The 23,649-nt window shown below is 65.8% G+C and overlaps 2 protein-coding genes across 5 annotated transcripts; both read left to right on the forward strand.

The window, feature by feature from the left end:
- The first annotated feature begins 284 nt into the window (after positions 1-284).
- Positions 285-18,125, forward strand: CD81 (CD81 molecule). 2 transcript variants are annotated; one of them, XM_060158204.1, is made up of 8 exons: positions 285-535; positions 11,986-12,100; positions 14,822-14,919; positions 15,709-15,783; positions 16,080-16,184; positions 16,751-16,852; positions 17,387-17,473; positions 17,562-18,125. In XM_060158204.1, the coding sequence occupies exons 1-8, from the start codon at positions 470-472 to the stop codon at positions 17,622-17,624; spliced, it is 711 nt and encodes a 236-aa protein (XP_060014187.1). In that variant the 5' UTR covers positions 285-469; the 3' UTR covers positions 17,625-18,125. The 2 variants fall into 2 exon arrangements, with proteins under 2 accessions (XP_060014187.1, XP_060014188.1); XM_060158205.1 differs by lacking the exon at positions 285-535 and adding an exon at positions 1,686-1,799.
- Positions 18,126-19,398: 1,273 nt separating this feature from the next.
- TSSC4 (tumor suppressing subtransferable candidate 4) lies at positions 19,399-22,763 on the forward strand. Of its 3 annotated transcripts, none has more exons than XM_060158202.1 (4): positions 19,399-19,824; positions 20,399-20,560; positions 21,243-21,356; positions 21,513-22,763. In XM_060158202.1, exon 4 carries the CDS (start codon positions 21,535-21,537, stop codon positions 22,519-22,521), a length of 987 nt encoding a protein of 328 aa, XP_060014185.1. In that variant the 5' UTR covers positions 19,399-19,824; positions 20,399-20,560; positions 21,243-21,356; positions 21,513-21,534; the 3' UTR covers positions 22,522-22,763. The 3 variants fall into 3 exon arrangements, with proteins under 3 accessions (XP_060014185.1, XP_060014186.1, XP_060014184.1); XM_060158203.1 differs by having other exon boundaries at positions 20,399-20,539; XM_060158201.1 differs by lacking the exon at positions 20,399-20,560.
- Positions 22,764-23,649: the final 886 nt, after the last annotated feature.

The raw sequence follows: 23,649 nt of genomic DNA on the forward strand, positions 1-23,649 counted from the left end.
CGGCGCGGCCCCTTAGGGGAATCCGAGCGCGCCTGCAGCCCAGGGACGCGTGCCGCGCCTGGCACTCTGTGCCCAGGCCCCAGGGTCCTGACTGCACCGGGTCTGACACCCCGATGTGTGTGAGCGAGGGGGAAAGGGACGTGCGTCCCGCCCCCCGGGGGCTGGGCTGGGGGCTGCGGCTGCTGCCTCTCCGCGCTCGGGCGGCAGGGTCGGGGGCGGGGCCTCGGGGGCGTGGCCTCTGCGCCCTATAAGTGACGGAGTGGGGCGCGCGCCCGGCCAGAAAGCGCGCGCGCAACGGTGGCAAAGACACAGGCGCGCTTCTCCGCCTGGCCTCCAGCGCCCTTCTTGCCCCCCGTCCGCGCGTCCCAGCCGCCCGCCAGGCCACCGGCTGCCGATCAGGCGCCCAGGCCCCGCGCCCGCCGCCCAGGACCGGCCCGTGCCCCGCAGGCCGCCCGCCGCCCGCGCCGCCATGGGGGTGGAGGGCTGCACCAAGTGCATCAAGTACCTGCTCTTCGTCTTCAATTTCGTCTTCTGGGTGAGCCCGGAGCCGCGGGTGGGAGGGCGCTCCCCGAGCCTGGCAGGCCGCGCCCCGCTAGGCCCTGCCAAGGGGGCGCAACCGGGCCGCCAAGTTGCAGGGCCACCTGTGTGCGCCGAGCGCGTGGTGGGGGGTCCTAGGCCGGTGGGTCGCAGCGGTGGGGCTCGTCTGGGGCCGCCGTGCACCTCGAGGGTGGGGCGGGGGGCTCCAAGACGGGTTTCAGGCCTCTGCGCGTCGGGACCCCAGAGCCCCGCGGCCGGGCCGGGCCGTTTGGGGACCTGGGGTCTGTTCCCGGTTGGTGATGGTGGTGGTGCGGTGGGTGCGCGCTCCGAACCCAGTACCCGGCCACTGCTTCAGCCCTCCTGGCCGCTGTTTCTGGGACCACCCTGCTTCGCGGGGACTGAGGGGCTCGAGGGCGGGGCTCCAGACGCCCCGCCCCCATGAGCTCATCGGGGCCACCGCCCCTAGATGGGCGGCCCAGTGCGGTGGCGGGGGCGGGGGCGGGGGCGGGGGGGCGGGGTGCGCACACTCTGCCAGAGTCTTGGGGACCGTCCACCCCATCCTGGGCCCAGTCCAGTTCACCCTCCTGCCTGCTGTCGCCACCCTGAGGGTCGTATGGGGGTCCGGGCCGGGGCGAAGCGCAGAGAGGAAGCGCCCTGGGCCCCGGGTGGCCCGCGTGCTGGGGTGCCTCCCCCCTGGTGCCCCCAGCTTGTGGAGCCCCATCTTCCTCCCTTCCTCACCCAGCCTGACCTTCCAGCCCGTCCTCCCCCTGGGGCGCCGTGGAGGCTGTGAGGGGCAAGGGGCTGGGCGGGTGTTCTGAGTTGGCACAGGCAGGGAGCCTGGAGACCTGGGGTTTCCGAGCCCCAGGGGTGCCGGGGCTGGGTGGATGTCCAGGTCTGGGCTTGGGAGGCCGCTTTGGAAAGAGGAGCCCGCGGGTTGGACGTCTCAGGGTGCGGGAGGGTCTCCTGGGGTCTGTGGGCTGCTGGCCTGAGTTGTGTTTCCTCCTCAGTCTTCACTGCTGGCCTGTGACTGATGAAGCTGTGGCTTTTGTTTCCATTTCCTGTCAGTGTTGGAATTAGGGGGTGGAGATCTCCTTCTGGCCCGGAGGGACCAGGAATGGTTGTCGGGAGCCCCTCTCACAGCTGTGTCCTGCGTCCCCTGCGGTCCCCTGGGCAGAGTGACTCGGGCCCCCTCCTGGCCCCTTCTTGCTTCTCCGCCACCCCAGGCTGCTCACCCCTTGTCAGGAGGACCAGGACAACGTCGGGTGGGTGCTTTCTTAAGTTGACACTGGGAGGGTAAACTTTTAAAATGGCTCCTGGAAAAGTGTGTGGGCCTGGGGACATCTGTTTGCCATCTGGACGGCCAAGGGTCCCAGGGTGGACCTCGGGGCACTGAGGTATTTGGGGTGGGGAGTGCAGGGACTGGACACGGAGTGGAGGTGTCACATCCTCCCTGCAGGGGCACTGGTGGGGGTCCTGTAGCCAGCAGCCTCTGCCCTGGGGGTGGGAGTGGTTAGGCCGTCAGGATGGGCCAGGGTGGGCCGGGCAGCCTTTGCTGAAGGGGTGGTCTTGGCAAGGGGTGTCACCGGGACACCCCTCTGCCAGCCCCTGAGCCTGTCTGTACCTGCAGAGCCTGCGAGGGCCCTGGTGGGAGGGGGAGGGGGCGGAGGAAGGGGACTTAGCAGGAGTGGATTCTTGCCTTTGGACTGAGTGTAGGGGCGAGGGGAGTCCCTCCCACCTGCACAGCGTGAGAGGTCTCCAGGGCAGGCTCCCCCACCCCACCCCCAGCTCAGCCTGGGTACCTCTGGTAATTTCCCAGGCAGCAGGGGTGGAGGCCTGACACATCCCCACCCCCACCCTGGGCCACTTTGTGTTCGGGCTTAAGGAATTGCTTCTGAGGCCTCTCCCCTTCCCTCCCTCCCTGGGCATGCCCAGCAGGCCAGAGGAGCATTTGCTTCCAGGGGCAGCAAGGCCCCACGCACCCACGCTGGGCTGCCCCCTGTGGTGGGATGCCACGCTGAGCCGGGGGGGGGGGCGGGGGGGGCCTCTCTGTGCATCTCTTCCCCCAGCATCGCTTGGCCGAGAGCATGGTGCCAGGGGTTTGGACCTCAGTGGAGTCTCCACCCTGCTGCTCTGGTCCTCGGCTTCCTCCCTGCTGAAGCGGGGGGGGGGGGGGGTCCTTCCCCTGGGGTTGTTGTCGGATTAGTTCAGGAAGTGGGTGTTGGGCATGGTGGCTGGTAGGGAAGACCGCATTCCTTGGCCAGTGTAGGCAGTGACGCCTGGGAGGCCCCCGCAGGATCCAGTGGGTGAGGGAGGGCTCCTGGTGCCCAGCCCCACCCACTCACCGTGCACCTGGCCACAGTGCAGTAAGGGGGCGCTGGGGGTGGGAGCTGGGCCGGGAGGTTGAGGACGGGGGTCTGGATTTGGATCTGGGCTTTTTTTTTTTTTTTTTTGGCTGTGTTGGGTCTTCATTGCCGTGCGCGGGCTTTCTCTGGTTGCAGTGCACGGGCTTCTCATTGCAGTGGCTTCTCTTGTCGTGAAGCACGGGCTCTAGGCTTGCAGGCTTCAGTAGTTGTGGCTCGCGGGCTCAGTAGTTGTGGCTCACAGGCTCTAGAGCACAGGCTCAGTAGTTGTGGCGCACGGGCTTAGTTGCTCCGTAGCACGTGGGATCTTCCCGGACCAGGGCTCGAACCCGTGTCCCCTGCATTGGCGGGCGGATTCTCAACCACTGCGCCACCAGGATCTGGGCAGGAGCCAGTCCCTGGATCTGGGCACTTTTTAAAGTTTCATTTCAGAGAGTAAAGCCTTCCCCCGTGGGCGGCAGCGTCAGAGGCAGGCTGGCATGCTGTTTGAGAAGGAGCCGGTCACCATGCACGCCCACACACACCAGCACACACACTTGCTGTCCCACTTCTCGGCGCCAGACCCCGGGGCCCAGGCTGTGTGCACTCAGCACGCCTGACCCCAGCCTGCTGTGGGGGCCCCTGGCCAGGCGGGCCCGGAGGTGTGAGGTGGGGACATGGCAGGAAGAGCAGCGGCCCGGCCCGAGCTGGGGAGACTGTGCAGATGCTCCCCCAAGGGCACGGAATTCCCGCGGGTGGGGTGGGCCCGGGAGCTTCCTGGCGAGGTGACTGGGGCTCGGCCCTGCTGCTGGAGCAGCTCAGGATGAGCAGAGGCGCCTGCCCCTGCTCCCCTGCTCACCCCACTTGAGTGGGCGACCTGGGGCGACGTGGGGCGGGCGCACGCCCCGTGTGAGCCCTGCTCGCCTCATCTGTGAAATGGGTGTGATCACAGCCTCTCCTCTGCAGGGGCAGCAGCAGTGGCCCCCCCGGGACTGGCGGCTCCTCCAGCCGGATGCAGTCAGGGCTTCCTTCCAGAGGTAGCAGGGGCCGTTCGGCCAGACCTGGCTGGGAGTGGGGCTGATGGGAAGCCCTGCTAACTGGCTTTAAATTCTTGCTTCCGGACAGCACATGGCTGCCTGTCACTTAGTGGTGCTGTCGCCTTCCTTCTCGGAGAGGGGATGTGACCCAGGCGGGCTCTGGCTGGGGGCAGGGATTTCCTGTTCCTGGTTTCAGTGGGAGGGCAGGTGAGCTCCCCTGGTGCCCCCGGGCATCTGGCTGCCATGCTCTGGGGAAACGGCCGTTGGGCCAGGGCTTGCTGAGAAGAGGAAATCTGTGGTCTGTGCCCAGGACGGGCTGGCCCCAGGGAGAGTGTCTGGGCATTACGGGGTGCAGAGCTGCAGCCAGAGGCGGGGAGCCTGGGACCCTGGCCGGCTCTGCTCCAGTGCCCATGCGGTGCCCACCCTGTGGGGTTCCCTCCCCCACCCCCACCCCCAGCTCAGTGTGCCTCCAGAAATTGAGTTCACCCCAATCCCTAACTCATACTGCTTCCAAGTCCAGACAGGGAGATGGGCCCCCCAAAGCGCCCCCCTCGCATATAATCTACCCCACCCCCCGCCTTCATTTCAGCGCCTGAAATCCCATGACAGGGAAGAGCCATGAAAATCAATAAGGTGTAGAGTCCGGACACCCGTGGGAGGGGCAGACGCCACCTTTGCACTTGTGCAGCGTTTTGGAGAGGGCCCCAGGTAGGGGTGGGGGAGAAATGCGGGGACCCTGGCTCTGCCCGCCCCCCGAGACGCAGGCCGGGCCCGCAGCCAGGGCTGGGGGTTTCGCCTTGGAGGCAGCACGGCCCCGTGCCGGGACTCCTCACGCTGCGTGGAGCACCAAGCTCACTTCGAATCGGCCCTTTCCAGGTGTCCGGCAGGTGTGGTGTGACCCGCCTCTGGACCTCGGTGCCCCTCCCCCGCCCCCACACTTTGTACCGGCCTAAGTACTGCTTCACGCAAGACCACCTGGGGCTCTAGGTGGGCCCCCAGGTGCTGGGGGAATCCCCACAGGCGGGCAGGGGTCCTGGCCCCAGGGTTGGCCGATCAGCTGGCCGTAGGTCTCCCTTCGCTGGCCGGCCAGCAGCGCGTGGTCGCAGGGGTGCCTGTTGGTGCGTAGCCGCCCTCCCTGGGCTCGAGGGCTGCGGGGCTCGGCGGGCAGGGAGGCACCTTAGCGCTGGCGCTCGGTGCGTGGTGGGGGAGGGCGCTGAGGCAGGGTGGTCGAGAGCCCGGTCATGGGGGTCCGAACGCCACAGAGGCCCGGGGAGCGGGCAGCCCCCTTGCCCCCTTCTTTGAAGCCACGCCCCTTCTAACTTTGGAAGGTTAGTGCTCCCCCTGCCCGCAATTACTGGGGTAACAGGATGATTGTGGAGAAGGTGAAGGACGGGACACTGGGACCGTGCGGAGTGGGGGGCTGGGCGGCCCCCTGGCATCCCGAGCCGTCACACGGGAGTCTTCTGTTCCAACTCCCACACGCAGGCCGGCCTGGGTCATAACTCTCCCTCGGGGAATGTCTAACGGCGCCCTGTAACCCGCCTTACCTGTCGCGTCACCTGCAGCTGGGCGTTGAGTCTGGTACCCAGCAGCCGGCTCCTGGCGGGGATGTGGAGGTCAGGCCATGACCCCGGGGCTGCAGGGGAACAGAAGGGAGGGCCTCGGGCCGCCCGCCTTCCTGGTCTCCAGCCCCAGGTGCTGGGAGGCCTGAGCCCCAGAGCTTGATGGCATTGGTCTCGGGGGTGCTCGGCGGGTTTGGGAAGCACCCTGAGCAGTCCTGCCCGCCCCCGGAGCTCACGGGGAGTCTCGTCTCACACGGGCCAGGCCCTCTCTGCTCCCCATCCCACCCGCCTGCTGGACGGACAGTCTTCCCCTCTGTCCCCGAGATAACGGCTCGGACGCACACGAAGTCCCGCTCCCCTGTGCCAGGCGGGCACTGGGCTGGAGCCATGCCCTTTGCCTCCAGCTGGCCCACTGGAGCGATAAGGAGACCGAGGTCCCGAGTGCCCACACGAGGAAGTGGTGGAGGCAGACTGGAAACCAGGGCCAGTCCTTCAACCACTGTGGTTTGCGGCCTGCACGGCTCCAGGCAGGGGCCAGGGCATCGCTAAGGGTGGGGGGCTGTGCCTGGGGTTGTGCGGGGAGCACGTGGCGGCCAGAGAACCCGGCCTGCCCCGGGGCCCCTCCACTCACCTCTGGCCCCTGCCTGGGCCCACCCACCTCCTGTCTTCCGCCCAGTGTTTCCCCAGCCTACCCAGATCCTCCTTGTCTGATGTGTGCGCCCCGCTGCAGCCCCTCGAGTGCCCTTTGCCGGCAGGTGGCTGGGACGTCTGTGTCCACACGCCCCTCGCTGCAGGGGCTGAGGGGACACAGGGACATCCCACAGGAGGGGCCCTTTCAGCCAGTGGGGTGGGTGTAGGGCCGGGGAGCAGGCCGCTTCCCGGCCTCCCCGCCTGCAGTGGGTGGTAGGTAGGCTCGGGGACGGGCCCAGGAAGCAGGCGGGCCCTGCGGGTTCCCAAGGCGCACTCCGCTGTGCCCAGAGAGGTGGCAGGGTGTCCTCGGGGGCCTGCACTCCCCTCCTGGCGACAAGGGGCTCCTGCATCCCGCAGCTGGCGGGGCCCAGGAGGGCCAGAGTCCTCTTCCGCCCCTGTGGCTATTCTTAGAGGCCAGTCCAGGCGGCTTCCTGACGTCGAGGGGCCTGGAGGGTAGTTTCCGCTTCCTGGCTGAGGCGAGGGTCCCTGCTCCTCTCTCTGTACTTCCTTCCCGCCTTGAGCTGGGTGGCTGTGTTCCCGGAGGGCACAACAGGGCCGTAGGGTCGCTTCCCACCCCCCCGGGAAGGCTGAGTTGGGCCCCGCGTCACCCTGTTCTCATGGTGGGTGGAGATGGAGGGTCAGCCTCCAGGGACCCAGGTCCCCGCCCAGCCCAAGGGTGGTGCCCTTTGCCCCCACTGACCCTCCACATCCCATCCTCAAAGGGTCTTTGCTGCATCTCTTTCCTCTGACTTATCCCGGTGTCTGCAAGGGCGTTTCCTGCCTGTGGCCTTCACTGCCCTCCTGGGGAGGGTCTCCAGGCCCCCAGGACCTCCTGGTTGCCGAGCTGCTTGGGCACCTCGTGGCACACCTTCCCAGCAAGAGTGTGTACCCCTTGCCGTGGCGGGTTAGGGAGCAGAGCGGCTCAGAGCCAAGGCCCTTCCCGGGTCACGACGGAGCTGCCCCTTCTATCATCTGTCTCTGAGAGCGTCAGAGCTGCTAAGTAAGGGAGCACGTTGATGCGTGGGTGTCCCTGTCACTCCTGGAATACGTGGGCAGGACTTGGGGTGACCACTGGGCCAGCACATGTGGGTGGGGAGGGATGGAAGACAGATCCCAGCTCAGCTCCCACCCAGGGCCTGGCAGGAGCCGGGGCGCGGGGCGGGCGGGGGGAAGGTTGCCCCAGGCCTGCCCGGGCAGCACCCACTCCTACGCCCTTTCAGCTGCTTCTTGGAAATGCAGACAGGCCGGGCAGGAACCCAGTGTACTTGGCAGCCCCCTTCCCCCCCCTTTTAGTTGACGCTATTATTTATTAATTCTCAGAAAGGAGGAAGAAAGAAACAGAAACTGCATCTTTCATAGAATTACAGACAGTCCGTGCCGTCCCCTGGTGTGGAACCCTTCAGTAATCCCAACAGGTTAGGGGCTCCTTCCTGAGCCGCTCGCCAGCCCCACCCAAGCAGGAGCATCTCAGGACGCAGGAGCATCTCAGGACGCGGGAGCATCTCAGGATGCAGGAGCAGGTGGCAGCGGCCCTTCCGCCAGGCCAGCTAGCAGGAGAGGGGGAGGGGGAGAGTGGAGATGTGTCAGACTCTGCCACTGAGCAGCCTGCCTGGAAACTGCTGAGGGTCTCACGGTAACCACCGCGCTGTCGAACGCTGCGCACAGTGGCATCATCTGAGCGCCCTGCGTAGGTCAGCTTGTGTACTTTTATTTTTATTTTTTGAATTTTATTTTTTATACAGCAGGTTCTTATTAGTTATCTGTTTTATACACATCAGTGTATACATGTCAATCCCAATCTCCAGATTCATCCCACCATCCCCCACCCCCTGCCACTTTCCCCCCTTGGTGTCCATACGTACCATCCCCCACCCCCTGCCGCTTCCCCTACTTGGTGTCCATACGTTTGTTCTCTACGTCTGTGTCTCTATTTCTGCCATGCAAACCCTTTCATCTGTACCATTTTTCTAGGTTCCACATATATGTGTTATTATACGATATTTGATTTTTTTTTTCGGACTTACTTCACTCTGTATGACAGTCTCTAGATCCATCCACGTCTCTGCAAATGACCCAATTTCGTTCCTTTTTATGGCTGAGTAATGCTCCATTGTATATATGTACCACATCTTTTCAGCTTGTGTACTTTTAGTTCCTCATCATACACACAAGGATATTGGAGGCACAAAGGTGCCGAGACGGCCCTGAGATGACCCAGTAGCCAGAGGCTCTGAGGGCCCTTGGCTGCCACATTCTGATTCCCACCCAGTGTGAGGACTAAGTGCTCTCCATTAAGTCTGGACTCCGTTTTGTAGCGGGCATAAGTGTTCCTTCGTTTATCCAGTCCCTTTTTTGACCCTAAAACCTCAGTCTTGTGGACAAGACTTCAGCGTTTCCAGATGCTGTTGGCAGCTAGAAGCCTGGGGGTCCTCACCTTGGCGGACGGTTGGCATGAAGACAGCAGGCTGGATCCTTTGGGACCAGAAGAAACATTTACCCCTAAAGGCTTTGCTGCTTAGAAGTTCAGTGGACGGGGATTTGGGTGTGTGGGGTTTTTCAAACAGCTTTGTTTGACATAGCGTCAACTGCACGTTTAAAACGTACAACGTGGTAGGTTTTGACGTCAGGAGGCACCTGTGAGACCTAGAGGGTGGCCCACCAGGAGAGTGAATGTATCCGTCACCCGCAGAGGTGTCCCCGGGGCCTTGGGATCCCTCCTCCCCATCCCAGGCCACCCGCCGGCCTGTCGTCTGTGCCCGTGATCGGCATTTCCTGTACTTTTTATGTGGACGGAATCGGAAGGTGGTGGTTTTCCTCTTGGTCTGGGACGGCGGGGGTATCTGGAGATTCACCCTGGTGGTTGTGTCAGGAGTTCCAGGAGTTTCTTCCCTTCCCCCGCTGGTGGGCATCCACCCACTCACCGCTTGAAGGGCACCGGGTTGTCCCCGGTTTGGGGGTGTTACCAGGAAAGCTGCTAGCACGTTTGTGTGGGCACGAGCTTCCACCCCCTGGGGCAGTACTGGGGGTGCAGGGGCTGGGCGCGTGGCGGGTGGAGGGGAGGTGGGGTCCTCGTCCTGTGTCCCCGCTGCTCCCCACCCTCGCCTGGGGGTCTCCTCACTTCAGCCCATCCCATAGGTGCTTGGGGGTGTCTCACTGTGGTTTAATTTGCATCTCCCTGCGACCAATGACTCTGCGTCTTTCCATGCGTTTATTTGCTGTGCACATTTCTTCTTTGGTGAAGTGTCCAATTTTTTTTTCTTTTGCCCGTTTTTTAAAAATCGGTTGTTTGTTTTCTTGTCATTAGAGTATTGCAAGTTCTTTATAGATTTTGGATACGGGTCCTTTGTTAGCCATTTGCAAGCCCCAGTCCGTGGGTTCTCTTTTCAAGAGCAGGCTTCTTTCAGACGTTTGCCGCTTCTGGGACCCCTGCCCTGCCCTGGGCACCCCCTCCCTGCAGAGGCACGGGTCCACCCCACCCTCTGCCTTTTCTCATGGCCTGGGTGGGGGGATTCGGGGAGGATTCGCAGTGCTGCCTTTCCCCTTCCTCTGTAGGTGACCTTAGGTGAATGCCCATCCCAGCCCCCGAAACTGGGAGTGGCCACTGCCACCATTGCCTTCATCCAGGCCCACCCCAGCGGGTCTGTGCGGGCCCTGGAATGACTGAGGACCAGCTGAGGAGGGTACACTTAAGCGCCAGGCTCTCCCCTGCCTGGAGGCGGGACTGCCTTCCCTGTTCACCCTCAGGAGGTGGGCTGGGGCCACAGGGGAGTCTGGAGGCTGCTGTCCCCCCTCTGCCCCTGCCCCCTGCCCATCCTGGGGTCTGCAGTGGAAAGCCCTTCCCGAGACAGGAGAGATGGGGACTTTGCCTGCCACCCCACGGTTAGCATCTGGGTGCTGGGATAAGCATTACCCTCACAGCATTTGTTAGGACCAAGTGCCCTAGATGGGCTTGTCCCCTTGGCTTCTGGGGTGAGGGGCTGCATGGGGAAGATGGGAGCGGTCCCAGCCCAGCCAGGGGGGCGGGAGGTGCACTCCACGCTCAGCTCTCCTTACCGACGGGGCTACTGAGGCTGAGTCAGGGCTTGGGGCCAGGCCTCTGTGACTGCAAAGGAGGCCCAGGACAGGGCTCCCCCTGCCCCACCCCCTCCGTCCTGGAACGTCTCACAAAGCGGTCTCTGGACCACAGTTTCAAAACAGAATAAGTGGCGGTTTCTAGCCAGAGTTACCACGGCAACCCTCAGCCTCACCACCGCTGCCCGCCTGCCCAGGAGCTGCAGATGCCTGCCCAGGAGCTGCAGACGGCAGCCAGAGGAGCGGGACTCTCTCTGGAGCCTACCTGCCCCATCCCCATCCTCCCCCTCCCCCTTCCCCTTCCCCTTCCCCGGGCCCTCCCACCCGCTTGTGGGTGTGACAGACACCAGAAGCAGCCACGGGACGCGGGGAGTTCGGCACTGCCCTTCCAGTGGTGTGCAGGGGGGGCCCAGGGGCCCCGGAGGGACCCTGTCGGTCCCGCTGCATGTGCTCTGGGAAGGGGGAGAGCAAGTGTGTTGCCCTGGGTGTGGGGAGTGGAGTCCCTAGTTGAACGTTTGGAAGAGGGGGTCAGAGAGGGTGCCGTCCCGCCCTCGAGGGGGGGCGGTGTCGACAGCACCACCTTCGGGGTCAGCCCGGCTGCTGCCGGTCGCCAGCGGTTCCCACCAGCCTCATCGTCCACGGAGCCCAGCGTAGGAGGGCCTGGGCTGGGGCCGCGGGGCTCCTGGCCTCCCCGTCCCCCATCAGCGCCCTAGCGTCACCTGCCTGGAGATCCCTGGAGATGCTTGGGGCTTTCCGTGGGGCAGCCCCTGGTGCTGGGGCTTCGAGTCTCACACGCTCTACTGAGCCTGTCTCGGGGCCGCGCTCCCTGGCCAGGGCCTTGGGGACAGGCACTGGGCCAGCCAGGTGGTCTTCTTGGGGTCCGCTTTTCAGTTTCTCTTCCTCATTGGACATGTAGCTGACGGTCTGTGTAGGAGCGGGTGCTTGTAGCTCCGGGGACAGTTACTGCCTCGGGGAGCAGCCCAGGGAGGAGGCTGGGGTGCGGGGGCCAGCTTGCCTGGGTGGGTCAGATGCTCAGGCGTGGGCCTGCTGGGCCCGGTCTGGGCTCACCCTCAAGGACAGACCCACCTAGCCCTGAGCCACCATGCTTGCAGGGCTTGAGTCAGTCGGAAGCCCGCGCCCCCCGTGCCAGGCTCTGAGCGGAGCCCCCTCTCCTGCCGCCGCTCAGCACAGTCTCCGCCTTGCGGTCTCTCTGGCAGGCACCGCGGGCTCCCTTGCTCTCCCGGCAGTTTGCCGTCTCCGTGATGGCAGGGAGTTACCCACAAAGCCCCGGCCCTGTGGCTTCCCGGCTGCCACCGGCCCCAGCAGCCTCTGCCATCCACACCAGGGCCCCCGGGGCATCGAGTGCCCACCCCCTCCTCCAAGAAGTGCTTGTTGTCTGTCTGAATGCAGATTAAGCCGGTGTCCTGCATCTTATCTGGTAACCTGTCTGGGAGTCTCACTCCAGTGGTGCTGGCGGGAGGGTTGGGGACCAGCCACATGGTCCCCCATGCCCAGGTCCCCCGGGGCATCTTGACAACCAAGGCAGCAAATCAGACATTTGGAACCAGCAGCAGCCCAGACCCCAGGGGCTAGTGAGTCCTGCCTGGAGGGAAGCCCTTCACGCAGACCCAGCGGACAGGAGGGTTCGGCACCCTCCTCTGTGTGTGTGTGTGTGTGGTGTGGTGGATTCACGCTCACCACTGCGGGGCTCCGGGCCACGAGTGACACCATGCCCTGCTCTTTCCGCAGCTGGCTGGAGGTGTGATCCTAGGCGTGGCCCTGTGGCTTCGCCATGACCCTCAGACCACCAACCTCCTCTACCTGGAGCTCGGAGACAGGCCTGCACCCAACACCTTCTACGTAGGTAAGTGGCAGAGGACGGGCTGAGGACCCCGACTAGCTCTGGGCTGGGGGCTGGCAGGAACGGGCCACTGGGGTGTGTGATCATAAGCTCAGTAAGGCCTCAGACAGGCTGTCGGGGAGGGCTTCCAAGGAGGGCTTCTAGGAGGAAGCAGGGGCTGAGCCAGCTCAGCGGGGCTGGCTTCTTGCTGGGGCAGGGAGGAGGCCAGCCAGGAAGGGCTCTTCCGGCCAGAGGGTGAGACGGAGCCAGAGAGCAGGTGGGGTTATGTCAGCCTGGGGGCCTTGAGGGTCCCCTCTGGAGTTGGTGCAGTGGGGCCCCTCACAGGTTTGAGTCTCAGGAGCAGAGGGTGAGTCTGCCTCCCGAGAGGGCACAAGGGGTCCGTGACCCGGCGCCCCCACACACGCACCAGGCCCCCTCAGAAGCAAGGCAGTCAGTGGGGCCCACATGTCTGAGGACGCGGGAGTGTCCTCTGGGCCCTCGAGTCTGAGGACGCGGGAGTGTCCTCTGGGCCCTCGAGTCTGAGGACGCAGGAGTGTCCTCTGGGCCCTCGAGGGGTGTTTCTCTCCTGCGGGGCTCCTCCCAGGCCTCTCCTTTGCCTCTCAGAGCCTCCGCAGGGGTCTGAGCCAGCCTGTGGCCGGGCCTTCTGTCCCAATGTGGGAAGGGCTGCTGCCATCTCTCCGTCCCCCTCTCTGGGACCTTGGGTGCAGTGGGCGTGGGCTCTGCCGGTGGCAGAGTTGAACCGGCCCCAGAGCGAGCAGTCTGGGAAGGGGTCCCTCCCAAATTGCTGGGGCCGGGGCCGCCAGCCTCGTGGCTGGGGCAGCTCCTGCTGTCAGCCCAGCGTCCGGCCCAGGAGGCAGGAGAGGAGCTGAAAGGTCCCCTGCTTCAGGCCAGGATGGGGCAAGAGCGGCAACGGGCTGCGGGCTTGGGTTAGGGACACAGTCCCGGCCGGCGCGCAGACGTCTGGGGGGACCTTGGCGGGAGAATGGAGGTGGCGGGGCTGTGCTCAGGCTCTGGCGGGGAAGGGGTCCCACGGGAGAGGCTCCTCGAGGGCAAGGCTGGTGTTGGAGCAGATGTCCCCCCGGTCCACTCACTGGGGGCCGCACGTCACCTGGGGCCTGACCCTGGCTTCTCCTGGCTCTGGAGAATCCTGCCCTTGGGGAAGCAGTGTTAGCTGCGGGGCCACCCGGCAGGCTGGGTGCCAGGCCCTGGACCTTCTGCTGTGTCCCCATGGGCAGGGGCCTCTCAGAGCCCCTCTGGCCACAGAGTTCCTGCCCACCCAGGGCCGGCCTTCCGGAGCCTCTTGCTGGCTCTGATGCAGACTGGGCCTGCCAGGGAGCTGGGGGAGCAGACGTGGGCCCTGACAAGAGCTGTCTGTCCAGTGCCAGGCAGCGGGGGAGGGTGAGCTGGGCTGGCTTAGCACCCCAGGCAATGCTGCAGGGCCCAGGGGGGTCCCGGACCTCACTGGCCAGAACCAGGCCGAGGGCTCTAGGTGGAAACCCGGCACCGTGGGGGGCTTGGGGCTGGGCCTGGGGGGGGGGGGTCAGGTACCGCCTCTGGGTCTCCCAGCCTCTCGCAGGACCCTCCAGAGCCCGGAACGCCAAGGTGCCCCTCCCTGGCGCCCTATGCCATCTCGCTGAACCTCAGGTAGTGATGTGGGGATGGGGGTCTCAGGACCTGAGCAGAGGACACCTGGCTCAAGGGTGCTGTGCCCGAGTGAGGAGCCCCCGAGGGCATGCCTGGCGGGAGGCTCCGTCTGTCCAGAGGGGAGGCCCCGGGCGTTTTCTGAGCCCAGCAGTGGGTCCTGGCCCCCAAGCTCCTTCTCCAAAGCCTGGCCAGGCAGGGGCGACAGGCCCTTGGCACCGGAGCCCTGGGACCCATTGTCCTAGCACTGTGCAGGGGGCTTGGGCTGCCTGCCCGCCGCGTAACCATGGTGACTGGGGGGTGGGCCCAGGTCTGCTGGTAGGACTAGGGTTGTGGGAGGTCCTTGGAGAGACGTGGTCTGCGTTTCAAGGGGCACGGGCCCCGCCTGGGTGAACTGTGGACGCAGAGAAGGGCCGCATGACCAGCAGTGGGTGCTGGGCAGGCCAGGGGGGCAGACTGACCCCGTGTACCATCCTTGAGCTGTCCCAGCCGCCAGGACTCTGCGTCCAGCAGGCTCCAGCCCCCGGGGTCAGGGCCTCAGAAGCCGGGTAGAGCCCCCTCCTCTGAGCAGAGCAGCCGGACTCGAGCCCCCGTCTGAGAGGGCACAAGTGAAGTGGAGTCGCCAGACCCCTGGGCTCACCTCCACCCCACCCCACGGGCCAGTAGCTGGGTCCTTTATGCCAAGATGGGGGTGGTCCTCCACGATGCCCCCAAATCCCGGAGACTGCGGGAACCAGAGAGCGTCCGGGTTGTGGCGTCGCACTGAGTTCTCTGAACACTCACCACGGGCCGTTCGGTCCTGGCCTCGGCAACGCCGGTCTCCACCCATGTCACAGAGGAGGAAACTGAGGCCTGGAGAGGGGCCCACACGGCCCCGCCGGGCTGCCAAGCCCTTGCAGCTCCTCTCCAAGCCTCCGGGCATCTGCTGTCTTCCCAGCAGGGCGGGCGTCAGCGCCTCGTGGCCCCTCCGGAGGCCTGGGCAGTGGGGTGTGTGTACGCAGCCGGGGAGGAGGGCTTCCGGGGGCATCTGTCCTGCCTCTTTGGGGTGTCAGGGCGCTGAGGGCAGCCGTCTCTCCCCTGCAGGCATCTACATCCTCATTGCCGTGGGTGCTGTGATGATGTTTGTCGGGTTCCTGGGCTGCTACGGAGCCATCCAGGAGTCCCAGTGCTTGCTGGGGACGGTAAGGCCCTGGGCCGGGGCCAGGCTGAGGGTGAGGGCTGCGGGGCCGGCCGGGGGCAGAACCGGGGGCAGAACCGGGAGCTCCGGTGGAGACAGAACGCCTTCAGTCCCCGACGTGGAGCCTGGTGCCTGCCCTGGCCAGTCTGACCCTGCAGACCTCCCCCAGAATGCCAGCTCTCCGGTTTCCCCATTGGGGTCTCAAATCCCTCCGAGGTGGACTGCCGTTACGTCTAGTTCTTTGTCTAGTTCTTACTGAGTTCCAAAGTTGCGTTTTCTCTTTCTTCCTTAAAAAAAGCCACAGATATAATAGGGAGTGAGTCCCAGTCCCAGAGCCAGCCTCAGGTGCCCCTAGGCATGTCACCCACCGAAGGGAAGTGGAGGCCTGGCTGTGCTGCCCAGGGCCTGGCGTCTGGGAGACGTGGGCTGCAGGAGGCTGTGCCTGTGTCTCCGGTGGGCGAGCCCAGGCACACCACGGCGACACCCTTCCCGTGGGCTTTGCCTCCCTGCCCTTTCCGACCCGCCCAGAAGCAACCATGTCCTCCCCTCCCACACCCACCCCATCCTGTGGAGCCTGGTCCTTCGGGGTTGATGAGAACATTGGCATCTCGCTGCCGGGCCGAGTCCTAGATTCTGCTTCTCGGCCCCACGCCTCTCATCCCGTCGGGTCCTGGGTGGGTGGATACCATCGGCCACCCCGCTCATGCCGGCCGGTCACTGGGGCCTCAGGAAGGCCCGGGCCCTCTCTGGCCAGCTCTGACCTGCCCTCTCCGCCGTCCCCTCCCCTTTTCAGTTCTTCACCTGCCTGGTGATCCTCTTCGCCTGTGAAGTGGCCGCCGGCATCTGGGGTTTTGTCAACAAGGACCAGGTGAGGCAGCGTCCGTGGGGAGGGGCAGGGGGGCTGCTGGTGGGGAGGGGGAAGGGGCTCGGGCTGCGGGGGAGGGGTCGGACTGCAGGGTGCTTTGGGAGGGCTCTTCCTGGTAGGAAGCCCACAGAGGGCTTTCTGGAAGAGGCAGCATGGCGACCGAGTGGAAGGCAGGGTCACCTTCTCTAGGGCTCAGTGGCAGGCAGGTCTGCCCTGGGAGTGATACCCTCCGGGAGAGCCAGGTGAGGGCACGTCTCGGGGGGGCAGTCCTGCTGTGCTGTGACCGCCTCCCTCCCCAGATCGCCAAGGACGTGAAGCAGTTCTACGACCAGGCCTTGCAGCAGGCCATAATGGACGACGACGCCAACAATGCGAAGGCTGTGGTGAAGACCTTCCACGAGACGGTATGGGGGGGCCGGGGGGAGGTGGGGAGGGCGTCCATGGGGGCCGGGGAGGGCGTCCAGAGGGGCCGGGGGACTGGGGGAGAGGCGGGGACCGGGGAGGGCATCCAGAGGGGCCGGGGGACTGGGGGAGAGGCGGGGACCGGGGAGGGTGTCCAGAGGGGCCGGCGGACCAGGAGAGAGGCGGGGGCCGGGGAGGGCATCCGGGGGGGCCAGCGGACCAGGGGAGAGGCAGGGGCCAGGGAGGGCGTCCAGGGGCCTGGGGTTTTGTCCTCTCAGTGAGACCTCAGCCAGGAGCGGGAGGGGCATTGGAACCTGGGGAGATTCTGAGGGACCTAGGAGTCCCTGGTGGGAACTAGATGAGCCAAGGCAGATGGGGTGCAGGGGTCTCTGCGCAGCACAGCTAAGTGGGAGGAGGGGGTGGAGTGGGCCCCCGGGGCTCCGTTCTCCCCCTGGAGGGGACCCGCCCAGCTCCCCGCCCCCACGCCTGGCCGGCGCAGCTCCTGGGGCCTCTGTAGCCTGTGGGCCACGTGTCCAGGGCTGACGGCGGGCGCCCTCCATCTCTGCAGCTTAACTGCTGTGGCTCCAACGCGCTGACCACAGTGACCACCTCTGTGTTCAAGAACAGCCTGTGTCCCTCGAGCGGCAACGTCATCAGTAACTTGCTAAAGGTGTGTGGTGATGGGTGGGGCCTCCCAGGGTGGGGCGGGGCCTGCCTGCTCCCCCATTTGGCTGCCACCCCTGGTGGGTCCTGGGCGGTGGCTGGCCCTCTCGGGGCTCTCGCTGGCAAGGGCAAGGACACGGCCATACTGGGCAGTGCTGTGGCTGGAGTTGGGGCTGCTCTGCCTGGGGGCCGAGGCCAAATTTTTGCTGCCGGCCGGCCCACGGGGAGGCGAGTCTCTGGCCCAGGCTCCCGATGGGGGAGCCCTCTGAACCTGGCATGGAGGCGCCCTGACCTCCCGGGTCAGCCCCGTCGCGGTGGTGCTTCCCAATCTCTTGAGTGCAAGAGGGCGCACACGGCACACTCGCCATTTCCGTGTTTGTGGTAAAAGCTGGCAGAGACTAGGCCCTGTTCACGCCTCTGCCGAGGGGTCCTGGGGGGCAGGGCTGTGCCCCTCTGTGCTCCTGCTGCAATGACCCTGGGCCACGGCCTCGCCGGGGGCTGAGGACGGGCACCTCTGAACGCCGTCTGGCCGCCCCCGCAGGAGGACTGCCACGGGAAGATCGACGAGCTCTTCTCGGGGAAGCTGTACCTCATCGGCATCGCCGCCATCGTGGTGGCTGTGATCATGGTGAGTGGGGCGGGCCGGGCATCTGCCAGGGTCCCCCCGCGGGTCTCCGGGCGCTGACCCACCTGTCCGCCCCACCCCCTTCTCCCAGATCTTCGAGATGATCCTGAGCATGGTGCTTTGCTGTGGCATCCGGAGCAGCTCGGTGTACTGAGGCCGAGGCCGCAGGGAGGGCCGCTGAGCGACCCGGACACTTCTGAGAAGGGGCCGTCACCACCTGTGTATATAACCTCCTGGTATCACTGCTACACTTATCAGCCTTTTCACTTTTGAGGTTTTGTTCTTGTCCTGAAGTTCCCTGTTGCTTTCGGGGCTGATGTCACCTGTAGGTGGCATGTGAGTGGCCTTGGGGACTGCAGGGCAGGGGCCCCCTCTGCTTTTGGGGCTGCTCGGGGGTTCTGCTTGCTCAGCCGGGCCTCTCCTCGGGGCCACGAAGGGCCGTCCGGCCAAGCTGCACCCTCCTACCCACCTGTCCCCACGGGTGGCACACGCTCAGCCTTTTTTAATCCTTGTTCCTTTCCGGCCACCTGTCTCTAGAGCCGGGTCCACGAGCAGCCTTATGCCTTCAACGCACCTCTCCTTTCTAACGCGTCACCTTTGATTGTAATTACATCCTGAAAGTCATTCAATAAAGAAGGAAAAATCAGGCATGCTACCACGATGTCCGGCCCCTTCCTGTGCCCATGGTGTCTGAGACCCAGGGGCAGCCCGAGGAGCCTGGCGCAGGCGGTGCTCAGCTCTTTGGACCTCGCTGGGCCCAGGCTGTGCTGCCGACCCTGTTGGTGGGTGTCTGTGGGGCGCCCAGAAGGACTCCGCAGAGGGAGTGCCCCTTTGTTGGGCCTTGTGCCACCTGGAGCAGCCTCCACCCCCATTCCTTGTGCACCACTGCCCAGCAGGGTCTGTGCGGGGCAGGCAGGCGGCCCAAGAATGTGGTACAGGATGTGGGGCCCCTGCAAGACTCCCCGCCCTCCTGAGGGCCAGCCCAGGAGGATGGACACACTGCTCCCTCCCAAGGTCTGAGGGGCTCTTCTCTGACCTAGCTGCTTGCAGACGTCCTGTCATGGGGCTGGGTGCCCACATCTTGCAGGGGCTGGAGGGCAAGGCCTCAGCCACTACCTGGGGGAGCCTACCTGGCCCACCACCGTGGACTGAGGCCCAGCCACCTCTTGGGGTAGGCTGCTGCCCCCAGCGGGAATGCTGGGTGATGTCACCATTAGCTGCATGCAGGTACCCCCCTGCACGTACATTAACTTGACCTCTTGAGACAAGTCCCTGGCTGGGATTCATACGTCAAGGGCTCCCTGGGGCCTCCTTGGGGGGCTGATTTTGGAAACTAACCCCAGCCCTGCATTGGGGGTCACAGGGCCTCAGCGGGCCTGCCCTTCCACAGTCCAGGGGGGTGCTGGTGGGTTGGGAAAACTGGATGGCCCAAGGAACCAGCTCCTTTTTACTTCTCCCTGTGCTGCGAAGCCCTGGGAACATCCTGGCCGAGGCCTGGGTGTCACCCCTGCTAGCTGCGGTGTGAACTAGCTGCCTTCTGTGGCCTGGACTCCGCGTTCCTGGCGAGGCCCTGCATGGGGGTGGCGTTAGGGATGATCAGAACGGGCCCTGTTTCCTCTCTGGGTCCCTGGGCTAGGCCGCAGCATGGCCTGAACCCTGGATTCCAGGGCTGCAGCCCTGGGCGAGGGAGCGCGCTCTGGCCGTCCAGCAGGCGAGGCGCCAGCAGGGAAAGGGCGCCGGCCGCCTGGGCTCCGGGCCGAGGTACGTGCGGCCAGTCCAGGGGAGACTGGGATCTGCCCTGCGCTTCCGGGCAGAAATAACCAGCCAGGCCATCGACCATCGGCAGGAATAGGTAAGGCCGCCTCTCCCAGGAGGGCTGCCCTACGGCGGGCCCCGACAGTTGGGAGGTCGGCACGCCCCGCTGCCCGGCTCCCGGGACCCACGAGGGCGTGGCCGGCCGCTCTAGGCCAGGACCGGAAGTGCCCGGGAACAGCGCCGCACGCGTCGATGCACTTCCGGTCCTCGCGGTTTCCGGCAAGCGGCGCTGCGGCCCCGGGAACGCGGCGCTGGCCGTTAGCCCTCGGGCATCCTGGGAGTCGTAGTTCGGCCTCCCAGCCTCCCTCCTGGCCTTAGTCAATTCCGGTCTCTTCGCGAGAGAGCGCCGTTTCCGGGAGGGAAGACAGCGAATGCGCAGAGGCCACACTCCCGATAGGCCTCGGGAATAGCGGCCCAGTGATTTGTGGGAAATGTAGTTCTTCAGGCGCGGAAGCCGCGGCCCTCGGCCGGCAGAGGACTCAGTTTCCCAGAGGGCCGAGCGCGGTGCAAGATGGAGGCAGCCAGGCCGCGGTGAGCCGGTAGGTTTGTGGTGGGGACTACGGCGCTGGTGGGCTGTCGGGTTTCGGGAGTCTGCTGTCCGCAGTCTGCTGCGCCGAGCAGGGAGGCCCTCGTGAGGCCCGGACCCTTGGCCCATCCACCCGAGTTGGCCCCAGAACTTAAGCCCCCGACACGGAGAACCTGTTGGGCACGGGCCGAGGCCCTGGGCGCGTGGAGTGGAGAAAGTCAAGGGTCCGCCTCCCAGGGGAGCGAGACAACCGGCAAAGAAGCCAGTGTTCTCTGGGACCTGGCCTGCCCGGATTCCGGCCCTGAGAAAACCCCGCTTCCGAGCCCCCCAGGCCCTCAGCCTGTACTCAGTTCTGCCCTGCGCTGAGCTTGGGAAGTTCTCAGAGAACTCAGAGATGCAGGCCCCGCATTCCCTGTCTTGGGGCGAGATCCCCGTTTCCCCGCGGCGTGTCCCACTCACCACGGGCGTTCCCGCGATTCCAGGGGACGGGGTTGCAAATTTAGGAAGCCGGAGTCCGGTTTGAACTCCAGCTTTGCCTGCAACGTACTGTATGACGGGCAACTCCTTCCCCGCTCCGGTCCTGCCAGCTCTAAAACAGACACCATTGGCGTTTACTTCGTGTCCCCTTTCCTGGAGTTGTGCCTTCATTTTGGGAGTCACGCGAGGCCCAGAGGAATGGAGATCTTGCCTGTGTTTGACCTGGTGCCGGGCACTCAGAGACACTGCAGGTCTGCCTGGCCTGGTCCTCGGTGGGTGCACGAGCAAGGGGTCACCCTGGGCCAGGGAGGCTTGGTGGGAAGAGGGAGTTGGTGGACGGATGGCTGTGCGGAGGGTGAGACTGGGCTGTCCTCTGAGCCTGGAGACAAGCTTCAGGGTGCCTGGTGACACTGGAACACTAACCAGGTGCTGGCAGCACTTCTCTGCTCAGCTGGGAAAGTGAGGGGTGTGCGGAGGCGCATAGGATAAATGCCCCAGGAGCTGTGGGGCTGGCCTCTGCGGAGCAAGGCCGCTCTGGCTTCCTGAGCGCTTGACCCGCAGATGCCAAGGATGTGTCTGCAGACTCGTCTGGAGCTCCAGGGCATCTCACGGCGGTCAGGAGCACACCTCCTCCCCACGGAGCAGGCAGGCGCCCCGGCCTTTGTGGAGTACCCGCTGCCTGCCACGCAGCGTGCCTGGCTGAGAGAAGGCGTGCAGAGCAGAGGTCGCTCTCGGCCCTGGGTTCAAGCCCCCGCCCCCCCTGCAGCAGGCCTCCTAGTGGCTTTAGTCAGACTGGCTGGAGAGGATTGAATGAGGTGACACGTCAGAAGGACCAGCTCCTGGGCCTGGCTGTGTCAGGGGCTCTGTAAACCCAGGCCCACTCCCGGGGTGGCGGCTCCACTCCTGCATGTCTGCCGTCTGGTCTGAGGGCTGCCTCTCCCTCCCTGCCCTCAGCCAGCCACTGAGCCACTGAGCAGAGCCGTGCCTGGCGGGGGCCGTTGCGACCAAGAACCTTCTCCAGCGCTCGGCCCACCAGCCGTCCAGCACAGGCACCCAGCAGCCAGGGAGGTAAGAGGAGGGCTTTCGGGGCGGGGGACCTGGCCGCTCCTCCTTGGACACAGCTCTTGCTGCTGACCCTTCCCCGGGGTGGTGGGTCTGCAGGAGGGACTTGTTCTGAGCTTGTGTTGTCTCCAGTGACCGACTCCCTGGGCTGCTTTGGTGCAGGTGCAGCGTGGCTGGGGGACGCATGGCTGAGGCAGGGGACGGCCAGCACTCGGTTGGCTCCGGGGGTGCCGCTCTGTCTCCTGACCCCGTCTGCCTCAGCGACTCGGACTCCGACCTCAGCCTGCTCGACGATGCTGAAGTGGAAGCTCTGTCTCCAGGGGGGCTGCCCGGGGAGGCCCCGGGGGATTCGGGCCCCGATGAGCCCCCCTCGCCCCCCTCGCCCCCCAGGAGCTTCGCCACAGCGGCGGTGCAGCCCTTCCACCTGAGAGGCACGAGCCCCACCTTCTCCCAGCGCAGCCACGACATCTTCGGCGGCCTGGAGCGGGCAGCCAGGCGGGCTCCGCCCTCTGCGGCCCCAGCCGGCCCTGGCGACAGTGGGGGCTTCCGGCAGCCGCTGACACTCTCCAGCCGGCCTCCAGCCGGGGGCCCGAGCAGGGCCACTCAGAATCCCGCTCCCCTGAGGGTGCCCCCCGTTCCTGACTACGTGGCCCACCCCGAGCGCTGGACCAAGTACAGCCTGGAGGGTGTGGCTGAGGCCAGCAAACAGAGCAACCGGGCCGCCGCCCTGGCCTTCCTGGGCCCCCAGAGCCTGGCCGCCCCCAGCGGCTACGTGCCCTCCTTCAACCAGGACCCCTCTAGCTGTGGGGAGGGCCGGCTCATCTTCTCCAAACCGGTCCGAACCGGCGAGGCCCGGCTTGAGAAGAGGAGGGTCCCGAGGAAGGCAGGGGAGCCGGGTGGGAGCCCCCGCGGGATCCTGGGGGCGGCGGGGGGCGAGGGCCCCGTGGAGCTGGCCCACCTGGCCAGGCCCGGGAGCCCGGAGGCCGAGGAGTGGAGCAGACCCCGGGGGCGCCTGCAGGAGGTGGGTGCACCCGAGGGGGAGGCCCTCGCGGGGTCTGGGGCCAGCGCCCTGCCAGGGGAGGCGGTGGGCTTCCACAGCAGCAGGAAGCGGAGCAGGGACCACTTCCGGAGCAAGGACAGCAGCCCCGAGGCCCCAGGCGCGGACGTCTGAGCGGGGAGACCGCCTGGCCGCCTGCCCTGGCCGAGCTGGAGGGATGGCCACCACTGTCCCCCCGGGGTGGCTTCAGGGGCGGAGCAGGCCCGGGGCCCCACCCCCAGGGAAGGGAGCCAGCGGGCTGCGTGTCGGTGGCACCAGCGACCAGGGCAGAGACCTTGCTGAGGGTGTGGGCCAGGGGTTGGCGGGAACCCTGACTCACCCCGTGCCCAGGGGCACAGTAAAGGCTCTGGGTGTTCCTCAGTCTCCGTGTCTCTTTGTCAGCCCCCCTCCGCCTAGGACTGTGGCCAGGGCCCTCTCTTCCCTCCAGACACCCCATCACGCTGTTCCCACATTGCAGCCTCCCAGCTTAGCGTCAGGGGGCTCTGAAGCTTTCTAAATCAAGCCTGTGCTCCTCAGTGGCGCGTCTTCCAGCCTCGCTGAGGTGACCCCCTCCTCAGCCCAGAGCAAGAGGTGGACACCTCAGACCCGTCCAGAGGTGGGCGCACGGCCGTCGGTGTGCAGCCCCTGCCTCCAGCAGATGCCTGTAGACCCCAGGAAGCAGCCAGCTGAGCGGGCGCCGTCTCCAGCCCTGGCCAAGCTCACCCTTGACTCTGTCCTACTCAGGCTGTGTGACGACGACCAGTGTCCTGGGACAGTGTCGCCAGGACTGCGGAGCTGCTGTGCAGGGCAATGAGGAAGGTCCCCAGGGGGTGCTGGGGAGGTAGCCGGGAGTGGGCGTGGCTCTCCCGTGACCGCACTTGGGGTTGGCCAGCCCATCGTGCTGCTGAGCCCCGGGCCTGGCCCTGCCCCTGCTGCCCCTACCCCAGGGCTCCAGGTCCCTAAGGGAAGGAGAGACCGGCCTGGCTGGCCACGCAGCTGGGGCAAGCTCAGGGGCCCAGGCCCCATCCCTGCAGGGCAGGAAGTCCCTCTCCCCCCGCAGTGCTTTACTGACCGCCTGACACCTCCCAGACGCCCCCCAGGGTCCACTCTCATGTGGGGCTGCAGCCCAAGGTGTGGGTGTACTTCCCAGGCTCCATTTAAGATAAAGCAGCTTTGGGGGCGGGTCCTCCTGGGGAGGTGACCCGCAGCCGCTGCCCAGGCTGGACAGCCCGGCACTCACTGTGCGAGCTGTCGGGGACGTGC

The sequence above is a fragment of the Lagenorhynchus albirostris genome, chromosome 9, assembly GCF_949774975.1.
Source record: "Lagenorhynchus albirostris chromosome 9, mLagAlb1.1, whole genome shotgun sequence".
NCBI lineage: Eukaryota > Metazoa > Chordata > Mammalia > Artiodactyla > Delphinidae > Lagenorhynchus > Lagenorhynchus albirostris.